This window comes from Zeus faber (genome assembly GCF_960531495.2).
Source record: "Zeus faber genome assembly, chromosome: 20".
Classification (NCBI taxonomy): Eukaryota; Metazoa; Chordata; class Actinopteri; order Zeiformes; family Zeidae; genus Zeus; species Zeus faber.
This window is the reverse complement of record NC_137207.1, coordinates 25,016,665-25,039,087: the sequence shown is the minus strand read 5'-3', so window position 1 is coordinate 25,039,087 and position 22,423 is coordinate 25,016,665. Positions and strand designations below refer to the sequence as shown.

The 22,423-nt window shown below is 47.0% G+C and overlaps 1 protein-coding gene across 2 annotated transcripts; it reads left to right on the top strand.

Moving 5' to 3' along the window:
- The first annotated feature begins 3,122 nt into the window (after positions 1-3,122).
- stub1 (STIP1 homology and U-Box containing protein 1) lies at positions 3,123-22,081 on the top strand. 2 transcript variants are annotated; one of them, XM_080021023.1, is made up of 8 exons: positions 3,123-3,251; positions 11,652-11,881; positions 12,403-12,601; positions 16,460-16,625; positions 17,930-18,005; positions 18,075-18,131; positions 19,237-19,353; positions 20,606-22,081. In XM_080021023.1, the coding sequence occupies exons 2-8, from the start codon at positions 11,768-11,770 to the stop codon at positions 20,729-20,731; spliced, it is 855 nt and encodes a 284-aa protein (XP_079877149.1). In that variant the 5' UTR covers positions 3,123-3,251; positions 11,652-11,767; the 3' UTR covers positions 20,732-22,081. The 2 variants fall into 2 exon arrangements, with proteins under 2 accessions (XP_079877149.1, XP_079877150.1); XM_080021024.1 differs by having other exon boundaries at positions 3,140-3,251; positions 11,659-11,881.
- Positions 22,082-22,423: the final 342 nt, after the last annotated feature.

Sequence of the window (22,423 nt, the reverse complement as noted above, 5' to 3'; positions counted from 1 at the left end):
TGTCTGTCTGTCTGTCCCTCGGTCCGTCTGTCTGTCTGTCCCTCTGTAGGTCTGTCTGTCTGTCTGTCCCTCTGACTGTCCCTCTGACTGTCTGTCTGTCTGTCTGTCTGTCTGTCCCTCTGACTGTCTGTCTGTCCCTCTGTAGGTCTGTCTGTCTGTCCCTCTGACTATTCCTCTGACTGTCTGTCTGTCTGTCTGTCTGTTTGTTGGAAGTAATTAAAGGATATTTTCGCTGTTTTCCTTCAATCCTCCTAAAAACGTTGTTTTAGGTTGAACGCTGCTTTTAATTCTTTATTTTTTCAACATTTATTACTTAATCAGAAAATGTATTCTCTCCACTCTCCAAGGGTTAATGGAAGATTCACAACTTCTTAAAAGGTGAGGAGCTTTAGCATCAGAGAAGAAGAAGAAGAAGAAGAAGAAGAAGAAGGAGAAGGAGGACGACGACGAGGTGGAGGAGGAGGAGGAGGAAGTATAGTTTACAGATGATAAGATTGATAGTTTTCCTGTTTTTCCAGCTCGGAGCAGCATCCTGCTGAACACTTTCCATTCTACACATTCAAATTGAGCATCGTTATAACGAGGCCTCAGCCAATCACAGCCACGACAGGAGGCTCAGCCAATCACAGCCATCCATTTATCCCCCGCCTCCTGGTGGGGGGGGTGTTCTGTATGCGTGTGTGCGTGCGTGTGTGTGCGTGTGTGTGAGTGAGAGTTTATTTTCAATCAGAACACACACAAATTAATTGATTACATGGAAAAGAATTAGGTTAATATTCCATCATCAATTAATACAATTTAGTTTACTTTTGTTTCCAAGGAAACGACAAAGACACAATCAATTAAATATGATGCCCCCCATGTAGATCCCTGGAGAGTGATACGGGTGGTTAATGGACAGTGAGACAGGTAGATCATGGACAGTGAGACAGATGGAGGCTTGAGACATTTTTTTAATAACATAATAATGTCATTATAGTGAAGATGTTAAAATGATCGGTCGGATCATAGAGTCAGATCCGATCAGAGAATCAGATCAGATCAGAGAATCAGATCCGATCAGAGAATCAGATCAGATCAGAGAATCAGATCCGATCAGAGAATCAGATCAGTTCAGAGAATCAGATCCGATCAGAGAATCAGATCCGATCAGAGAACCAGATCCGATCAGAGAATCAGATCAGATCTACTGTGATTGATAAAGAACAACAAAAGGTCCAGACTCAGCTTGTTCTGGACGTCTCTTCTGATCTTTCTTGTTTCATGATTCTTCCCTTTTGCATTCATTCAAACGCTGCCACTGATCACAAACTGCAGCAAGATGCAGGGCGCGGCTGCACCCTATTAATAAAGCTCTCAGAATAAAGTGACATGTGCTCCACAGTATTACTTTACATATAAACCCATCCCGTGTTACCGGCCCGCGGCCCCTGGGGGCCACTGCGCGTTAACCGCTAATAATAGTCCCCCACACGTGGAAAAGGAACACGGGTGTTACCATCCAGTAACTGCCACCGTCTGCTACTATGTCTGTGTCTGAGCCCTCCTTGTGCTGCGGCCATGGGGGGTCCCCAGGTCTTCATGCTGGGTGGAGTAGGGCGGAGGAGGGGAGCGGTGCTGGCCCCAGTTAGGCAAACACAGCTGGGGCCACAGCCCCGGTGGCTCTGCCCGCCAGCGGCCTCGGCTTGTTTGCTCGGGGGATGTTTCCTTAATCCTCAAACAGTGATCTGGAAGCAGCGCGGGGCCCTCGCAGCGCGGGGCCCTCACAGCGCGACGCCTCTCAGTCCCCCGGTCCCGCTTAAACCTGGGTGTTCCTCCCGTTCTGGAAGCCTGGATGTGGTTCTATCTGCGTGTGCGATCATCGGCTCCTCCGATTTGCAGGAACCGACGAAGCGACCCCAGAAACGTTTTATTTCCATAAGTTATTCTGCATAATCCCACTTGTTTAGTGACTTGCAAAGTGATGGGATGAGTCATGACTGAATAGAAAACTAAAACTAAATGAAAGTCTAGACCTCTTTTTCCATCCCATGCCTCCGTTAAAGGTTTTAGGTTGCGTATGTGCCCTTTAATTTCCCTTCAATATCTGCATCGAGCCCCAAAAAGATCAACCTGAGTCATGTCAACACTATTCTATAAATATAGAGATTTCATATACAGGTATTTAATGGGAGGAGGTGCAGGCGGTTGGTGTAAGGGAGGAAGATGCACAGAACAGAAGGTGTTGGAGGCAGATGATCCGCTGTGGCAACACCTAACGGGAGCAGCCCAAAGACGGAGATAAACAGGTATTTAATCCATAATGTTTAATAATTCTTCTGCACCAGTTGGAACATAACAGTGTGCTGGCCCCTGTCCATCCACTTATTGGTCCTTTTTTTAGAACATCCCTATAATAGGCTAAAGCAGTGGGTCCCAAACTGGGAACCGCGGCCCCCTAGCGGTCCGTGAAGGAGATTCAGTTTCTTTTTTATTTTTCACAAACAAAATTTTTCAGTTTCTTTTTTTTTCGTTTTGTTTTTGTTCTGTCGTAGGGAAGAAAACTGTTGTTCAATCGGGTAATGTTTATTTAGGCTCCACTGACGCATACAAAGTTTCCCCCTGTTGAGGAAACAGGGGGAAACTAGGTTTATTACAGATATTTATTGGTTTATTTTTGGGAATATAGTATTATTATTATTATTATTATTATTAATATTACTATTATTACTAGTAATAATAGTAATAATAGTAGTAGCAGAGGTTGTATTGCATTCTGTTATTTTATTATCATTGGATTTTGTGTCATATTCATTGTGTCCAGATAGATTAGATTTAGGAAATCTACATTTGATTAGACTAGATTTTATGTACTTTTAGTACTTATGTACTTTTTCATATTGTTCCATATATTGACATTTTATTTTTTCTATTTGATTTTTTTTACCCATCCATCTACAGCCATATCTATGTATCTGAGCTGTCGTAATAATCAATTCATTTTAGTATTGTCAGGAGCCACAGCGCCATCTGCCGGCTCACATGAAAACTGCGCCTTTTCCTCTCTAGCGCTGCTTCCGCGTTTGGGTTCTCCGTCACCTCTTCGGCCTCCGTCGCGCCCCTGCCAGCGTGTGACGTCGGCACCACAACAAACCACCATGACCGCCCGTGATGGAGAGAAGCAGCAGCGGCAGCTCGGCTAAAACACCCAACCGCAGCTAGAACCGCCCGGCCGCCCCCCGCCCCTGGATGTGATTCTGCTCCCCCGCAAGGTGAGCCAAAACGCCGGTCGTCACGACGGGAAGACAGCGCGAAGTGTCCGTGGAAGTCGCGGAACGGAGAAGCGGTCTCCGTGCCGTGCCTCACGGTGAGCTAGCGGCGGTTAGCGCTGCTAGCACGGCGAGCTAACGCTTTGGAACCCTCATAATGTGGATAATGTCGAGGCGGTTCAACCGTTTGTCGACTAAGCCGACTTCTGGGGAGTTTATCGGGGTTTTTTAATTCCGCGTCGGTGGTTGTCAGTGAAGACGTCCGTCTCACTGTGGACGGCGACTGCTAAACGCACTGCTCGAGCTAGCTCCGCGTTCCGGCTCAGATGCATTCTACATTATTAGGGGTCCACTAGCCTGAAGGGAGGGGACCTTGTTGTTTTTGTCGAGATTTTAAGGGGTCCAGCCCTGTTGCTTTGGCTCGCCTGGTTATTCTTCTTCTAGGCATTCTCTGGTGGCTGGTGCACAGAAACCTTGGAACCCACGGCCACGAAACCAAAGAACGATATTCGGGGCGGTCCACACATGCTGTGGTTGAAAAAATAAACAAAAATAAAAACGATTATCTGGAGGAAGGAACCAGAAGTGGTGGAGCTGATGCCGCGGGGGTAGCGTGCGTATTGTGACATCATCATCATCATCATCCTCATCGTCATCCTCATCCTCATCATCATCCAATAGAGAATAGGCGACCACGTGATGGCACGTTGCGTTCTGGGTAGCGGACGCTATATTTTACTGACACATCTTTGTTCACATTCGTTTTGATTACAGCAACCACGATTGCACAGCGACAACAAACACGAATCGTCAAAAACACGAATGGAACGGACAAAGCTCAAATGTAGGATTCCTGACCGAGAGAAAGGAAGCAAAGCCGAGCCGCCTCGACAACACAAAGGGAATAAATGGTCTGGATTCGTACCAACACAAAGAGCGGTCGGGTGATCTCGACGAGCTACCGCAAGCAACATTTCCAAAAACGCACAGAACGACGTTGATTAGTTATGTAGCTATGCAGCCAGCTAGTCATGCAAAATAAGCTTTGTAGCAGCGACAAACAACACAGCTTGGCTGCCCTATGCGGAGCTAGCGGTAGTCACGCAACAATTAAATGTGTTTTGATTGTGACTTATTTACAGTATGTAGAAAATGCCGTAACACAGGGACGTGTGCCAGGAAAGTGTTGCTGAAGGTGATGTTTGTTCGTCTGATGCCTGCTACATGCGCCCTGCGACGCCTCCTTTCACGTAGGACGCTCTAAACTCCATTGGTGTGTGTTGGTTGCTCTGTTAACAAAGTGCTCCAAGTTTGTATCCAGTTGAGACGGGAGACAGTAGGAAGTGATGCTGTGTTTCACGGGAACTTCGAAAAATGTAATTAGTGTCAGCAGTCCCCCACGGTGAAGCTGTGAAATTTTCGCTAGAGTTTGGGTAGTGAACATATTTGTGTTTAATGGGACGTTTTCAGTTTACCATGTGTAGTAGTACATAAGTTATCGTTTATTTCCGTTTTTTGGCTTGTTTTCACATTGGTGCAATTGCTGCGACTAACCTGGACCCTGTGCATTGTGTTTAGGGGTCCATATTTAGGGGAGCGTGAGCCTATTATTTTTGTTCATAACAAAATGGCGGTCAAAGTGTCTGTATACGAATGTACAGTCCTTGTATTCGGTTCAGTCCAGACACCCGAGTTTGATCCATATCGGTCCATTTTTGTTGAATAAGTAAGTAAAAACTGTCGTTTTTCCTCATCTCTGAAACGGTCACATGAAAGCTTATTGGTCACAATCAATCAGCACCAGGTTATTGCCTCACTGGTCATGTGAAATCATTGCAGACTGCCGATTGGACCAAGATGGCAGCGCTCACAGACGAGGGATGCAACGGTACACCAAGTGTTGTCGAACATTCAGTTCGCCCCCTACAATTCAATACACACGTGAACCACATGTATTATAATATGCCTGTCATTTTCCTATATTGGCCTTATTGCCTGGTGGCACCCCAAAGGTGGAGTAAAATCAAACCCAAAGGGCGCACACAAAATGCTCTGCGGACTAGCTTACCACCGTTACCCACAGCAGGCTAGCAGCTAGCCGGCTTCTTGGAACCTGCCGGCCGGCCACACACCTTATCACTGCAAGACTAAGCCCAAACCCCCGCAGACAGGAGGTCTGGGACGAGCACCAGTACTTGTAGCTATTGACTGTAGTCGCAGGCACCGGACCCGGCATTCGGGTCAGAATGAGGACGCAATCTTACCGTCCACCTCTGCCAAGCATCCTTCTTGCCAACGTTCAGTCCCTGGAGAATCCGTCCAGCCGAGTCCTTCTCCGTGTTCCGAGGCGACAGATCGGGGGAGTCGGGGAAATCCAAAGGTGGAGGCATCTGCCTAATGGTAAACAACCGCTGGTGTAACCTTAAAAACACAAAGTTTCTCTCCCGCTCCTGCTCGCCGAACCTGGAACAGCTGACCATCTTATGCCGTCCATTTTTATCTCCCCCGGGAATTCAGCACGGTCATCATTACAGCCGTTTATATTCCACCGCAAGCGGACACTGACACAGCACTGTCGGACCTGTATGATATGTTGTGCGGATTTCAAAACAAACATCCCGACGCGGCTGTGGTGGTGACTGGGGACTTTAACAGGGCCAACCTTAAAAAAAGTTCTGCCCAACTTCCACCAACACATCACATGTACCACCAGGGGAGATAGAAATTTGGACCATTGCTACACACCTTACAAGAACGGATACAAGACCGCCTCGCTCCCTGCTTTCGGGAAATCTGACCACGCCACAATCTCGCTGGTTCCCGTTTACAGGCCTCTGATCGTGCGAGGACTGGTGGTGACAAGGAAGTGAAGCGGTGGATGGACCAATCAGAGGCTGCGCTTCAGGACACACTCGCTGACTTAGACTGGGACACGTTCCAATCAAGTTCAAATGACGTCAGCGAGTTTACGGATGTAGCGGTAGAGTTATGTGGCTACGTTAGCAGGAAGCATTGTTCCCATGGTAAAAGTTCGGATATTTCGAAACCAGAAACCGCGGGTTGATAAATCCATCTGCTGCGCTCTGAATGCTTGCACAGCCGCTTACAATGACGGTCTTGTATCCGGAAATATGGACAATTACAAAGCAGCGTCGTACAATCTGCGGAGGGCGGTGAAGGATGCTAAACGGACGTACAGGGAGACTGTGGAGCTACAGATTGAGTGGGGGGTCACAAGACGCTCGTGGGAGGGGCTGCAGACGATAAACTACAAGAGCAGCTCCTCCCCAGCCAAGAGTGTGGACGCCTCCCTAGCCAACGAACTCAACTCCTTTTTATGCGCGGTTTGAGTCTGGCAACAGCACTGCTAGCTCACCGGCTAATTGGAGTTACACCGCTGGGGATGAGCGCGCACTCTGTGTCTGAGCATGACGTCAGGAGCGCTCTGATGTGGGTGAACACTAAGAAAGCTGCAGGCCCAGACGGCATTTCTTGGCGAGTACTGAAGACCTGTGCTAACCAGCTAGCTCCGGTGTTCACTACAATATTCAACATCTCCCTGGCTGAATCAGTGGTCCCTTCCTGCTTCAAGAGGTCCACCGTCGTTCCTGTCCCGAAGATCGCCTCTCCTGCCTGCCTGAATGACTGCCTTCCGGTGGCCCTCACCTTGGTGGTCATGAAGTGTTTCGAGAGGCTGATTAAGGATTATATCTGCGCCTCCTTCCCCCGCACCTTGGACCCGTTGCAGTTTGCATACCGGCAGAACAGATCCACGGATGAGGCGGTCTCCCAGGTACTGCCGGCCACGCTCACGCACCTGGGTGGCCGGAAGATGGCCTATGTGAGAACGCTGTTCATCGATTATTGTTCAGCTTTCAACACCATAGTCCCCACCAGACTGGCTGTCAAGCTGAAGGAGCTCGGACTAAATACTCCGCTGTGTGCCTGGATCCTGGACTTCCTCACTGCCCGGCCCCAGGTGGTTAGGGTGGGGATGCACATGTCCAGCTCCCTCACCCTGAATACAGGATCCCCCCAGGGCTGCGTCCCCAGCCCCCTACTGTACTCTCCTTCCCCTGTCCAGCTCCAACAGCATCATCAAGTTTGCTGACGACACCGTTGTCGTGGGCCTGATCACCGACGGCGATGAGAAGGCCCACCGCGAGAAGGTGGCTGACCTGTCACTCTGGTGCCAGGACAACAGCCTCCATCTGAATGTCAGCAATACTAAGGAGCTGATTGTGGACTTTAGGCGAGGATTGCAATCGAGGACGCACACGCCCTTGGTGGTTAATGGGACTTCTGTCGACAGGGTGAGCAGCTTCAAGTACCTGGTCCACATCACAGAGGACTTAACATGGACTTTACAAACAGACACTCTGGTGAGAAAGGCGAGACAGCGTCTTTACCATCTCAGGCAGCTGAGGAAATTCCAGGTCTCTGTGAGGATCCTCAAGTCTTTCTACTGTGGAGCAGTGGAGAGCATCCTGACAGGCAACATCACTGCCTGGTTTGGGAACTGTACTGCTCAGGACAGGCGGGCCCTGCAGAGGGTGGTGCGTTCAGCTGAACGTACCACTGGAACTACCCTCACCTCCCTGCAGGACTTATACACCAGGAGGTGTAGTAGCAGAGCTGCAGGATCATGAAGGATCCTCACCACCCCAACAACGGACTGTTCCAGCTGCTGCGTCAGGCAAGCGCCTCCGCAGTCACACAGCGAGAACAGAGAAACTGAGACAGAGTTTTTTCCCGCACGCCATAAGAACTGTCAATGCTGACCTCACCAGGGGTCCTCACTGAGCCACACACATAGGCTCCAGTATCTTACTGTACTGTGTGTAGCATACTGTACCGCATACTGTGTCACTGCTCTGGGTTGTTCGGTGTTACCGTATTGCTGTGCCGTACTGTTGTATACTGTGCTGTATTATCCCACAAACACTACCTCACTTTATTCACATGCCACTTTAATGCACCTATCTGTATTTACATAATTGCCTATCACATATACTAAGTCTATCCCATATACATTAGCCTATTCCCTTTATCTACTCCATTTTATTTTATTTTATTCTATATATTTTTATTTGATTCTATAAGTATTCGACTTACTGTATTAAGTTTTAGGAATCAGTTAGTTGGTCTAGTAGAAAGAAATTTTCCTAGGACATATTGTGTGTAATGACCAGGTGCGTTGCATTACATTTCACGGCATATATTTATGAAAGTATGTATATGTATGTGACGAATAAACCTCTTGAATCTTAAATCTTGAATACTCAGAAGCAACATGAAGCCAAAAGTTCGTCTGGTACTTCTGTGAGAAAGCCAGTTTCAATGCTCTGTCGCAGGAGAGCTCCACAAGACTGTCCTTCTCTTTTGCGCTCAGGCCTGCGAGGGTCTCGTCACTGTGGCTGGAGAAGGGGTTTTCCATCCAGCTGCACTGCACATCTGGGATGTGGAAGTATTCGCACAGCTTGGTTCTTAAACCGTGCAGGTGCTCTTTGACATGATTGATCACGGTGACGGGAAGCCGTATTTCTTCCTTTGTCAAAAGATCTTACAGATTCTCAAACGAGTCAAAGTTTGACGGGTCGACTCGCCTGGCCCGCATCTCCATTTCTCTTAAGGTCGCTTTTATTTTATCCTGGACATTGAACCTAGTCGCTGCTTTTCCTTGGAGACTGAGGTTGAGTCCATTTAAGTGGCTAAAAATGTCGGCCAGGTATCCCAATCAAGCCAGCCACTCAAAAGCGCTGAAGCCATGTGCGAGTTCAAACTTTTGTGTCGAGAAAAAACACCCTCAGCTCATCACGCAATTCAAAAAAAGTCGCATCAGTACCTTCCCCCTTGAGAGCCACCGGACTTCAGTGTGTAACAGAATCTGCTTATGATCAGTGCCCATCTCGTCACATAAAACGGGAAATAAAGGTGACTGCAGTGGGCGGCTTTTAATGAAGTTTACTGCACTGACCGCCTAGACCGCCTCGAACAATCTTAAGGTCTGCAGCATTTTCTTTACAGCCAGTGCTGCTCTGTGTATACCGCAGTGAACAGATGCTACAGCCTTCACCAGGGTGAAGACTCCACTTTGCTGGCCCAGCATCGCACAGGCCCCATCAGTGCTCACTCCTACACACTTGGACAATCAATCCCGTTTGAAACCATGAACGCGTTCAGAATGTCAAAAATGGCTTCAGCAGTTGAATGAGTCAGTAAAGATTTGCAAAACAGGAAATTTTCTTTTATCTCTCCATTGTTTTCATACCTTACATAGGCAAGAGGGTTTGACAGATTTGTGATGTCTGTCGATTCATCCAATTGGACGGCATAAAAACGACTCTCTCGTATGCTCGTTATCAGCTGTTCTGACACATTCTCTGCCATCTGGTCAATCCTGCATTTGACTGAGTTATCAGACAATGAGATGAGGTTGATTGGCTTGCACGCCTTCTCTCCTAACGTCACCCCCACAATCACTTTTGTGGCAGGAAGAATTAAATTCTTCCGATTGTATGCGGCTTACCGGGCTTGGCTATCAGTCGGGCGACCCGATAGGATGCTTCCACTGCCTTTGCGTTGCCCATACACGACTTTTCGATGACTTTCATCTTGCCCTGATGCTCCTTGAGTTTATAATCGAAAAATTCAAGCGGCTTGGAGGTGGTGGTGGTGGTGTTTTGTCTGGAGGTGATGGTGCAGTTTACATGGCTTCAGAGCTTCGTTTGATAAAATCTCGGAACACACCACGCACAGCACCAATGGTTCGTCTTCCGTGCCTGTCCAAAAAAAAATCCCAATTCAGCGCGATACTTTCTCCCAACCTTTCTTTTTTGTTTGACAGGGACTGTCCTGCCGGGACTTGTCTTGTGGATGATGTACCAATGGCTTCTTTCCTTTTCAGTGTGCCTGATGCTGCCAACCGTCCATTTTGATTATCACCTTAAGTTCAAAAATGTACAGGTGCATGTCCTTCGTGGTCCGGCTTGGATGTAGTACGCCCTACCTAGTTCATATCTAGCAGTGATGAAGCATTTTTGAAGGATTTAAAGAAAAAATACCATGAATGATCTTGTTTTATTTTTTTACATTTAAAAAACTTTTTTCTAATTAATAATTTTCTATTTATTTTTCAATAAAAATGTATGTGTTTTGCCCATGATTTGGCGGCCCACTTGCAGTACCCTCAGGAATTGCAAGTGGGCCTATAGGTTGGGAATCGCTGCTCTAAACCATTGTGGAAGAAATTCTTCCGCAATGATCGGTGAGGTTAATCTGCCTGCTACAAGAAAACAAAACTGAGAATATTCAAGATTATTTATCCTGCAGAATAAAGAGAGATTCAGTACTGCTACAAAGCAGCGCTCGGATCAATCTGATATCACAGGGAAAGACAGGAGGCTTTATACAGAAAAACAGGGTGTGGCTTGGGTCAGAGGTCTCCAACAAGTCTGTGCCCCCTGTTTTTTTTTCTTCATCTCCATAGAAGGTAAACAGGGCCAAGTGTGATCTTATTCCTTCATGTTGAAATGGACATTGTAGGGAGCAAAACATTTCTCTTTACATGAACTGTGGGGGGTACCTGGGGAGACAGAGACAAATGTTTTAAAACCCCCTTCTGGAGGTAGAGACCTTTGTCCTCATTGAAAATAGTTGGCCATCCAAGGGGGGCCGCAACCTAGGTGTACATTATATCTGCATTTGTGACATACTGTTATGAAACGTGACCGATAAAGTTAAAATTTGGGTGGTGAAATTAATTATTTTCGGACACCGTAAGTTTTACTACAATGGTGTAAAAGTCAGAAAGTATAGGGGCGCCAAATACCAAAAGTTACATAGTGCTGCTTTAAGATAAGAGAACTTGATTAATCCCGATGGGGAATTGAAGGAAGGATGAACAAAGTCCATAAGTTGGGGGCACATTAAGACAACAAATAATGTCGCTAAATTACCATAAAGTGGCAAAAAAAAAGTTAATAAATTCAGGTCATAGGAGGACATGTGTAGCATAGGAATAGTAAATGGGGTTGGTAATGTGGTGTCAGATAGTTTAATTCATGTAGCAAGAAAAAATATTTCCCAATCTCTTACACTGCTCTACTTTGGGTAATACGGTGTCATTTCCATTATTTTTATTTTTTGTTCAATATTGGATCATGAAATCACTTCAACCTCCTTATTCTTTGCCACTTTCAGCATTAACTAATTTATTAAAATTACAGAGTTTTGTGTTTTCTGTTTATATTTGGGTGCCCTAATACTGAGTAACATTTCAGGTGTTTCTACTGTTTAACAACGTGAACCCACATTCAACCTCGACGCGTGCCGCTGCAGGTGCATTGCAGCAAGCTCTGGCAGCGTTTCTCGCTTCACACTCGGCTTCTCACTGTGGTCCAGTTTCCAGGAGGCACCAGCAACAGGGCGTTGTTCACGCTGCCCGCCTGCCAGCCGGGGAGACGGGGAACAGGATCGGGAAGCAGGGCGGAGCGGGCGCCGCGGAGCCGGTGGAAAAGATGGCGGGCAGCCCCGAGAAGAGCTCCACGGCCCAGGAGCTGAAGGAGCAGGGCAACCGGCTGTTCCTCTGCCGCAAGTACCAGGAGGCGGCTACCTGCTACAGCAAGGCCATCGTAAGCCCCTCTACTCTTTAATAATCCCGCAAAAATCCCTCCGTTTGTTCTGCATTTTATCAGATTTAGGATCTGGAACCCCGGTTCGAGTTTCATCGTGAGTGATGATTTACTCTCAACATCCATAACCCCTTCAGGGCCGTAAACCTAACTTTTGGAAGTAGTAGCCAGCCGTGCATCAGCTTGTTGGTTGCTGACAAAATGGTTTCCAAATTTTATACATTTTATAAATGAGGGATATTGATCTAATATAATTATAATCCAAGTTTCAATATTAAGATAGCAATGTCAAGTAAGAAAAAACACAAGATGGTTCACAATGGCCGAAGTCCGGTTGCCCCGGGCTACTCTGAAACTGTTATTTTTGAGCCCTGCTGTCCGTACTCTAGTTGGGGAGATAGCAGAGAAAGTAAAACAAAAACAGTGAGTGAGTGAGTGTGGGTGTGTCTGTGTGTGAGTGTGAGAGTGAGTGAGTGAGCTAGTGAGTGAATCCCAATTTCAGTCTCTGCCTTGCCTCCCAGAACCGTAACCCCTCGGTGGCGGTGTACTACACCAACCGGGCGCTGTGCCACGTGAAGCTGCAGCAGCACGACAAGGCGCTGGCCGACTGCAAGCACGCCCTGGAGCTGGACGGCCAGTCGGTCAAGGCGCATTTCTTCCTCGGCCAGTGCCACCTGGAGCTGGAGAACTACGACGAGGCCATCGGGAACCTGCAGAGAGGTCAGAGACGACACAGGACACGGTGCTGACCGGCGCTGGTTCTCATTGTTATGGCTTTGTATTAGGGAAGGCTAAAATATTTTTGCTATATGATGTGTATTGCGATATCAGGTTTATTACCGTAAACCAGGGCCTATTTATCTGGCGGCCCACATGTTCATGCTGACTGGTCCTTTGGAAAAAAATAAAAATAAAACATTTAGTTACATACATTTTAGAAATACTCAGAGGCTATGTCAGAAGCTCAAAAGTACCAACAACCATGTGACACGGTAGAAGCAGTGTGCATTTAACAGTGCGACACCTGACGGATTGATCCGGAATTTGTCCTTTTTTAGCTTTGAAAAGTGAAAGCGTTTTGCGTTTCCATTTTTTATTTGTTTGTAATTGTAGCTACACTCTTAACGACAGTGTAGTGGGGCAGTGGGGACACACAGGGTTTGTGTTTGTGACAGGACGGGAGGGGACGGACCCCGAACTCAGTTGTTTACAGAAAAAAAAAAAAAATTTCTCTGAGGTAGGTTTACGTTTTTCCTTTTCCATAAGAGTAAGAAACTAAGGAAATGAAATAATCTAAATAGTTCTCTGAGATTATATCATATTTTGCTGTATTATAATCACAAGATTTGCATATAGAGCGGGGAAGTGAGAGCCTACAATTATGTGTACTGTAGTGGTTACTACAGTACACAGCTCTGAGTGGAGAGGGAGAGAGCCTCCACCCCCTCTTCCCCTCTCTCCATCTCTCCATCTTCCTCTCTTTCCCTCCCCGCTCCATTTTCAGAACACGGTAAACTGCACTCACACCGTTTCAATGGTGGGAATTTTTTATTTTATTTTTGTAAATCGTCAATCATCAATGTTAATCGCCGATTGACGACTCAATCGTAAATCTGACAGACACTACAAAGAGGCCTGTGTGAACAGCAATCCCCCAAAATCATATCTATCACAACACACACTGGTCTCCATTTAACATATAAAAATATAGATACTGTATTACAATATTATTGTATTAGTATAATATAGTAGAACCGTGCAAGTGGTTGAACTTGACACTGTAATGCACATTCTGTCATTTTGAGAATGAAAAACATAGACTTAGGATTCCCTTAGTGTGTCAAACTGAAAGTAGGACGCTGAGGATTGAAGCCAAATCTGGGTAACATGAATAATGCTTGTGATAGGAAATACGTATTTTATGCTTCTTGTGATTATAATCTAACATCTTACTTCAGTGTATTTTATAATTATTAAGTTGTTATGTTCGCGGAGCGGTGAGTTCAGCCGTTGGCCAACACTGCATCCTGATTGGAGCTCTGAAAGGGTCAAAGTTGAAACTATTTGAACTGTGCAATCTGAGCGCTGCGCTGGGTCGGGTGTCCACGCTCCCACAGGGATGAACCACTTCATTCCCTTTAGGATCATGTGTTCATGTTGCCAGCAGAACTCGTGGTGTGAGACCGTCTGGGATCCTGCTTCTGGTAACCATGGGGATATGGTGAGATGTCGTCCTTAAGGAGTGTTAAAGGAGCAGTAAATTAAGGCAGGTTTCTGAACTGCTCTGATCTCATTGTTTCTCAGATATTTCTTGTGTGTAAATATCTTCTGAAAGTATATATAGTATATATAGTAAATATATTGAAATTATTAATATCGAGGTATTAGGCAAAAAACTATTGCGAGATGATTTTATCAATTTCTTTCAGTTCTAGTTGCCGGTGACTACCAGGGGTTAAAGGCAGTTATATTGGCTGCACATTCTTAATCTTGTATTAATTATGAATTTATATTTTTTTCCAATTTGCTGATTAAATCCTCATTTCACCTTTTTCAAAAACGTCTCAAAAAGGATAAAACATAGTTTTTCAATTACTCGATCACTGCGGCTCTGCAGTGGTTCAGCTGCAACGTGTCTCATATTGACCAATGGGTCTGGATCGCTGGTCCTGGACCAGCGCTTCCTTCCAGACTCGATGTCTCAGCGTTTTGTTGCAAATAGATCAACCGGTGGCAGTCTGAAGCCGGACCAGCACAGGAAGTGGTCTCCATTCGGTTCCCCGGTCCAGACCTCAATGTTAAAACTGACGGCTGAACAGCCGGTGCTGGGGCATGTTGAGGTCTTGATTGTGTGGTCAACTTCTGCGCAGGCAGCCTTGGGGAAAAAAAACCCCACAAAAAAACAAACCACGATGCACTGGGGTACAGCAGTGGGGTTCTGGGTTCTCATGGAACTTTGGTGAGATGTCGTCAGTGCTTCAAAGAACCTGAAAGAGACCGGGGGTCTCTTTTCAAAATGCCATATTATTTGGTGTGTGAACGTCTTTTGTATTTCATTTAGGAAGAAAAGTACCACAGTGTAGTGAAACACTGCACACATCAGGAATTAGGATTGTAGCTTTTCATTTTTGTGAGATTAGACAGGGATGAGGATGGTTATGAGGTGGAGTGGTCGGTGCAGGTGGGGTCCAGGTATATAACCTGCCCTACATCCAACAGGGCGTGTGTCATCAGTGATGCATACCATACCATACATACCAAACATTGTCACTTAGCCGCTCCCACTTCCTTGTCATGACGACGCTGCATAAAAACTTTCACCGGTGTCTGGTCCTCACTTTGCATTGTGGGACACGGCTGCCAGCCTATTAGCGTGGGGAGTCGATACAGCAGAGTATCGCAATATTTTTCCCCACGATATTGTACCGATACTCTGATGCCACGAAGCGATTGTTTTATTTACGTTTAGTGGTGTGAGATATACAGTAGGCCAAGCTAAAGCAGATTCATTTGATTTGCGCTGTTTTCAGTTCACACTTGCGCTTTCAAGACGCTCCGCGTGTACAGAGAGAAAGAACAGATGCATCTTAAAGTTTATACTGCAGTCAAATGAGAAAGAAAAGTATTATTGTGTTGTTGGAAGTATTGCAAAACATAAAGAATTGCGAATCTTGCCTTTGCTGATTGACAGCCTGGCGACAAAAACGCTCTTCTATGACCTTTGAACGTCTCCAAATACTTAAAGACGTTGCTGCTGTTAATTAATTAGAACATCTCAAACAGCCTATTAAAGTCTGTGTAAAGCTTCAAATAAATGTGTTGTGAATTTGTCGCACCACAGAAAGCTGTGCTATCAACCACCCGGCCAAGTATATAAAATTAGTCTTCAAAACCGTGAAAAAAGAAGCTGTGTTCGCTGCTCTGAAATGCTGGGGGCGTGTCCGCCGAAGGCGCTGAGACCGCGCCCAATCGCGGGAGAGGGGCAGCCTCTCAAGTGCAGGCCCGGCGCCAGGATGGAGTGACTGAGGGGTAGTTAAAAAATGGCGGGGAGGGAGGTGTTGAGTTGCCATCTGTGACAGGGCGCGGAAATATGGTGCTGTTCTTGTTTTGTTCAATTAGGAAAAGGAGTAAATCAAATAAAAAAATAATAATCTACAGTACAGGAAAAAAAACACTGTTTTTATTTGCTTTGTTATGAGAAAAGATGGCTCTGGTCTCTGGAGCTGCGGAGCTGCTCTGATCGCGCTGGTTGGAGCCTCTTCTCTGGGCCAATGATGCGTTGTGCTGTAGGCTTTATAGTGCGAGCGGAGGAGCCATGCTAAGTATTAGCATGTAGTAGTAGCACCAGCGCGTCATCGAGCCGCCATTTCAGACCTGCTCAAAAAATCCTGAACACAAAAATGTCTAACTCCACGTTTCAGTACGACATCGTTCACGTTTTTTAAAATGTTTTCAGCAATGGTTTTCCAACATGCAATGTGTTTTATGTTTTTAAGGAAAGACTGTTTTGAGAGAGTGCTGTGGTGTGGTTAAGTTGTTGTCAGACTCACTGAATCTGCCGCCGTGCTGATTTGGCAGCTTATAATTTGGCCAAAGAGCAGAGGCTGAACTTCGGAGACGACATCCCCAGTGCGCTGCGCATCGCCAAGAAGAAGCGCTGGAACAGCATCGAGGAGAAGCGCATCAACCAGGAGAACGAGCTGCACGCCTACCTGACCAAACTCATCCTGGCCGAGAAGGAGAGGTGAGCCCCCCGCCGCCAGGAGGAGTTTAGTGACCGTCCACCACCGCAGTCTCTGGGATGCGGGGGATCTTTGTGTGATGGTGTTGTCAGAAGTGCTTCATTTTCCAGCTGCTTTTCTCAACACCCGCAACCCCCGTACCCGCAGGCTCTCGAAAGTATTAAAATACATTGAATTTAATGCTCTCAAAATAAGGCCTTACAGGTATTGAATTTCATCGACAAAGAATTACATTTAGTTTCCAAAATTGTTACATTTTTTTTTCCCATCCTTTCGCGGGATTAAATTAGCACCGTCATATATACGTAGACAACGCCATAAATAACTGACCCGTTAAATTTGAATTCCCTGCGTTGCGTTCTGTGTCCACGTTGGCATCACGGTGTGCACAGATGCGCCGTGGTTTGGTGTAATTGCTGGGACTAACCTGGACCCTGTGCATTGCTGCCTGCTATATTTTTATGTATTTATTTATTTTAACCGAAAACACTTTGTGCAAATTTGCACATTGTGCAAATTAGCTTCAGTTCAATTAGGAGCTTTTGTGACCAAAAGGCCAAACACGTGAGGCCATGGAGAGGGGTGCGGGCTCTTAATGCGCAGAATACGCATCTGTTTTATTTTGTGTTATTAAAGTACACACACCTCACAAAGATGTTATGTATTTATTATGAATGTAAGTATTATAATAAAATGTTTCATTAAATTCAAGTACTTGGCAAATAATTATTTTCGAGTGCTTAAAATGCGTACTGATTTTCCATCATATCCTTCATACTTTTGCCAGTATGGTTGTGATGTTGGCATTAAATTTCATTCTAAGTGGTATTGAAACGGTCTTAAATTTTACTTGGAGAACCCTGGGGTACCCTGAATTCAGTTTGTGGGTTTTTGTAATAAAATTACAGAAATTGGCAAAACTCAAGTCCAAGTCAATGGAAATAAGTGATTCTATTTTATGAAGTTATTATCTACTAGCAATGAAGAAAGAGTCGTGAGCCATCTCTTCCTGTGGTGCATTCTGCACATGACAGAAATATCTGTAAATATTAAGTAATATTTGTATTTTCTAAAAAAAAAGCTCTAACTTTATAGAATGAACTTTCTATTCAACGTACATTAAAGCAGCACGGTGTGACCACGCAGCTCCTCTTCCCTGGACGGCGTCTCTGAGTGCCCTGTGGAAATGGACGTTTCGTGTGGGAAAGCTGGCAAACGGCTTTGCTCAATCGCAAGCGCTGACAAACGCTGCAGAGATGGTTTGATTGCTTTGGTCTGCCGGGTGCTCATGGCTGTGTGTGCGCAGGGAGCTGGAGGACTGCAGAGACAAGCAGGACGACGATCAAAACGCCGGAGACGCCATGAAGATTAAATCCAAACATGTACGTAAGCGCTGTGCCACGACACCTTCCGAGTCGCTGGGCGTGTTTAACGTGTCGCTCTCCGATCAGGACAAGTACCTCGTGGACATGGACGAGCTGTTCTCTCAAGTGGACGAGAAGAGAAAAGTGAGTACGGCGGCCATTTTGTCCTGTTTACGCGCCGCACGCTCTCATCTGACAGAAACAAGATTGTTTTGCTCTAGTTCTTCCCCAAGATGCTGATCTCTTGTTGATGAGTTGGATTTCCTTCTGCAACCAGCTCCTCCACCGGGAGACGCTCACAGTAGCATAGTGACCGGGCACTAACGCTCATGCGGCTGCCATGGTAACGCTGATCAAACTTTGGTACGACAGGCTGAGCGGACTCTTCCCGCCCCAAACATTAATACATGTTTGACTTGAAAAGACCTGCGGGGGTGGAGTTCTAGTCCCGGACCTGCGGGGGTGAGGTTCTAATCCTCAACCTGCGGGGGTGGGGTTCTAATCCTCAACCTGCGGGGGTGGGGTTCTAATCCTCAACCTGCGGTGGTGGGGTTCTAATCTCGGACCAGTGGAGGTGGGGTTCTAGTCCCGGACTTGAGGGGGTGGAGTTCTAGTCCCTGACTTGAGGGGGTGGAGTTCTAATCCCGGGCTTGAGGGGGTGGAGTTCTAATCCCGGGCTTGAGGGGGTGGAGTTCTAATCCTGGGCTTGAGGGGGTGGAGTTCTAATCCCGGGTTTGAGGGGGTGGGGTTCTAATCCCGGGCTTGAGGGGGTGGGGTTCTAATCCTCGACCTGCGGGGGTGGGGTTCTCATCCCGGACCAGTGGAGGTGGGGTTCTAGTCCCGGACTTGAGGGGGTGGAGTTCTAGTCCCTGACTTGAGGGGGTGGGGTTCTAGTCCCTGACTTGAGGGGGTGGGGTTCTAGTCCCGGACTTGAGGGGGTGGAGTTCTAATCCTGGGCCTTAGGGGGTGGGGTTCTAGTCCCTGACTTGAGGGGGTGGGGTTCTAGTCCCTGACTTGAGGGGGTGGGGTTCTAGTCCCGGACTTGAGGGGTCGGAGTTCTAGTCCCTGACTTGAGGGGGTGGAGTTCTAGTCCCTGACTTGAGGGGGTGGGGTTCTAGTCCCGGACTTGAGGGGGTGGGGTTCTAGTCCCGGACTTGAGGGGGTGGGGTTCTAGTCCCGGACTTGAGGGGGTGGGGTTCTAGCCCCAGTGCAGATGAAGCCGCCCACCTGAGCTCTCTCTTGTGAACAGAAGAGGGAGATCCCAGATTACCTGTGCGGCAAGATCAGCTTTGAGCTGATGAGGGAGCCGTGCATCACCCCCAGCGGAATCACCTACGACCGCAAGGACATCGAGGAGCACCTGCAGGTACCGCCCCCACCCGCTACACCTGCCGATCAGGATAATCCATCAACTCATGTCACTGTATTTCACAAGATCATAGGAAATGAAGGGTTTTCATGATGGTTTCCCAGCTCTAGTGTTGCAGTTAAAAGTGATCATTGAAAATCATTTGTGCTCCTTCAAGGTGACTCCATGATCCACACACCACACACACCACACACACCACACACACTACACACACTACACACACCACACACACTACACACACTACACACACCACACACACCACACACACCACACACACCACACACACTACACACACTACACACACTACACACACACCACACACACCACACACACTACACACACTACACACACCACACACACTACACACACCACACACACTACACACACTACACACACTACACACACACCACACACACTACACACACTACACACACACCACACACACCACACACACCACACACACTACACACAAACTACACACACACTACACACACCACACACACCACACACACCACACACACTACACACACTACACACACTACACACACTACACACACACCACACACACTACACACACACTACACACACACCACACACACCACACACACTACACACACACTACACACACTACACACACACCACACACACTACACACACACTACACACACCACACACACCACACACACTACACACGCCACACACACACACACCACACACACCACACACACCACACACACCACACACACTACACACACACTACACACACTACACACACACTACACACACTACACACACACACCACACACACCACACACACACACCACACCACACACACCACACCACACACACCACACCACACACCACACACACCACACACACACCACACACACACCACACACACACCACACACCACACACACCACACCACACACACCACACCACACACACCACACACACACCACACACACACCACACCACACACACCACACACACACATCCAGTCTGACACTGTCAACTCAGCTCCTTCTAGTTCTTGGATTCCATCTATCTTTTATTAATGCTCGATACAGTGACAGCAAGTTTTATCTTCTAAACTGCTTCAAAGTTTGTCTCTCTCTCTATCTGTCTCTCTCTCTCTCTCTCTATCTGTCTGTCTCTCTCTCTCTGTCTCTCTGTCTGTCTGTCTCTCTCTCTCTCTGTCGGTCTCTCTGTCTGTCTGTCTCTCTCTCTCTCTGTATCTCTCTCTCCAGAGGGTGGGACACTTCGACCCCGTCACCCGGAGCCCCCTGACCCAGGACCAGCTGATCCCCAACCTGGCCATGAAGGAGGTGATCGACGCCTTCATCCAGGAGAACGGCTGGGTGGAGGATTACTGAGGGGAACCATTGCCCCCCGCTACGCCCAAACCCACCCCACCCTGAAAAAAACATGGAAAAACCTGACCCCTCCACCCAACACCACCTCCGCTGTTCAGGATCCACGAGCTGGAGAACCAGCACCAAGAGAGGAAGCTCTTCTGTCTGGGCTGTAAATCCTCCCGTCTCTCCTTCTCTCCTTCTCTCCTTCCCTCCTTCCCTCTTTCCCTCCTTCCCTCCTTCTCTGTTTGTAACGTTTCTCAGGTCTCTCTATCACGCTCTCCTTTCCTGTGGCCTGCCTTCCTCCACCCCATGCTCCCTCCACCCCCCTCTCTCCCTCTCAGTGCCACAGTCTCTGGAACCAGCAGCACTGCACTTACGTGTTAAACCACCAATGTGAATGAAAGAAAAAGATCAATCATGTGAGAGAGCTGCCGTGGGCTTGACTCCACCTTTCAAAGCTGATCTGTTCAAGGAAAAACCCCTTGAAGAAGTTATTCAATGAATAGTTATGAAGTCGTTTATTTCCCCCGCTGCTTAGTGTCGGTGGAAGCCGAAATGCCAAAATCCCGGATCAGCGCAGGAACCACCTGACTGCATATCAGCCGCTACGCTAAAAAGGAAACAACCCGTTGAATGTACGCTCGGTGTTGAGGTGGAGATCGGACGTGGTTTCCAGACGCCGACGCTCAGAGCTCCTTCAGCTTCTGCTGCTGCTGGTTTCTATTTTTTTGGGGGGTTTTGTTTGTTTTGTTTTTTTTTGGTGGAAGTTTGTTGGAAAGGCGTTTTTGAGGAGCGGCTCGTACTCTTTCCTCCTTAGATCCTGCATGAAATGAATTGAGGGTTTGTGTTGTTTTTTAAACCTGGCTTGTGGTGTTTCCTCTTGCTTAGCCTCTGTTTGGATCCTCGCTTTGCTTTGGCCGTGACCACGGAGACTCGCCGGCCGGCAGCGTGCCCAGCAGGGGGCGACGGGCGGAGGGTTGCCACTGAGAGATCTCCCTTATCTTAGAAAGAAATGCTGGATGAACCATTACAATCGCTGCATCTGTACCTCAGTTACAGTTTTTGGAGGTCTGCTGTATTAAAAAAACAAACAAAAAAAAAACAACTAAATATATATTTTAAGTTTAGTATTTTTACTCCAGCCCATTCATCTGATTGTGTGTCTGTGGTGAATACATCCTCTCGGACGTTTCCGCCGGTGATGTAAATACGTTTTGCTCGTCTACATCCGACCGTACTTCTCTCAACATACTAGGTTTATTATTTTTATTCTGGAGAATTTCTAGAGAGCTTGAGAAAACTGTATTAAATGTAGATATGTTGATAAACGTGAATGCCTGTGTGTTTGTCTTCATTTGTCCCAATTAAACTGTCAAATATCAGATGGTTTCCCGGCGTTGGAGTTTCTGATCTGGTCTCCATTTATACATTTCATAAAATTAGTTTGAACATGGGGCTAGACGTGAATTGGGGGGTCTGGGGACTATGATACTATGTCGAAAGACGTCACAATATACTATGCAAAGAAACCTCCAAGAATGACATACTATACCAGCAATTCCCAAACTATGGGCCGCAGCCCAGGAGGGTATTGCAAGTGGGCCGCCAAATCGTTCCGAGATTTTATCAAACGAAGCTCTGAAGCCATGTCAACTGCACCGTCACCTCCAGACAAAACCTTTATTTCCTGTTTTATGTGACGAGATGGGC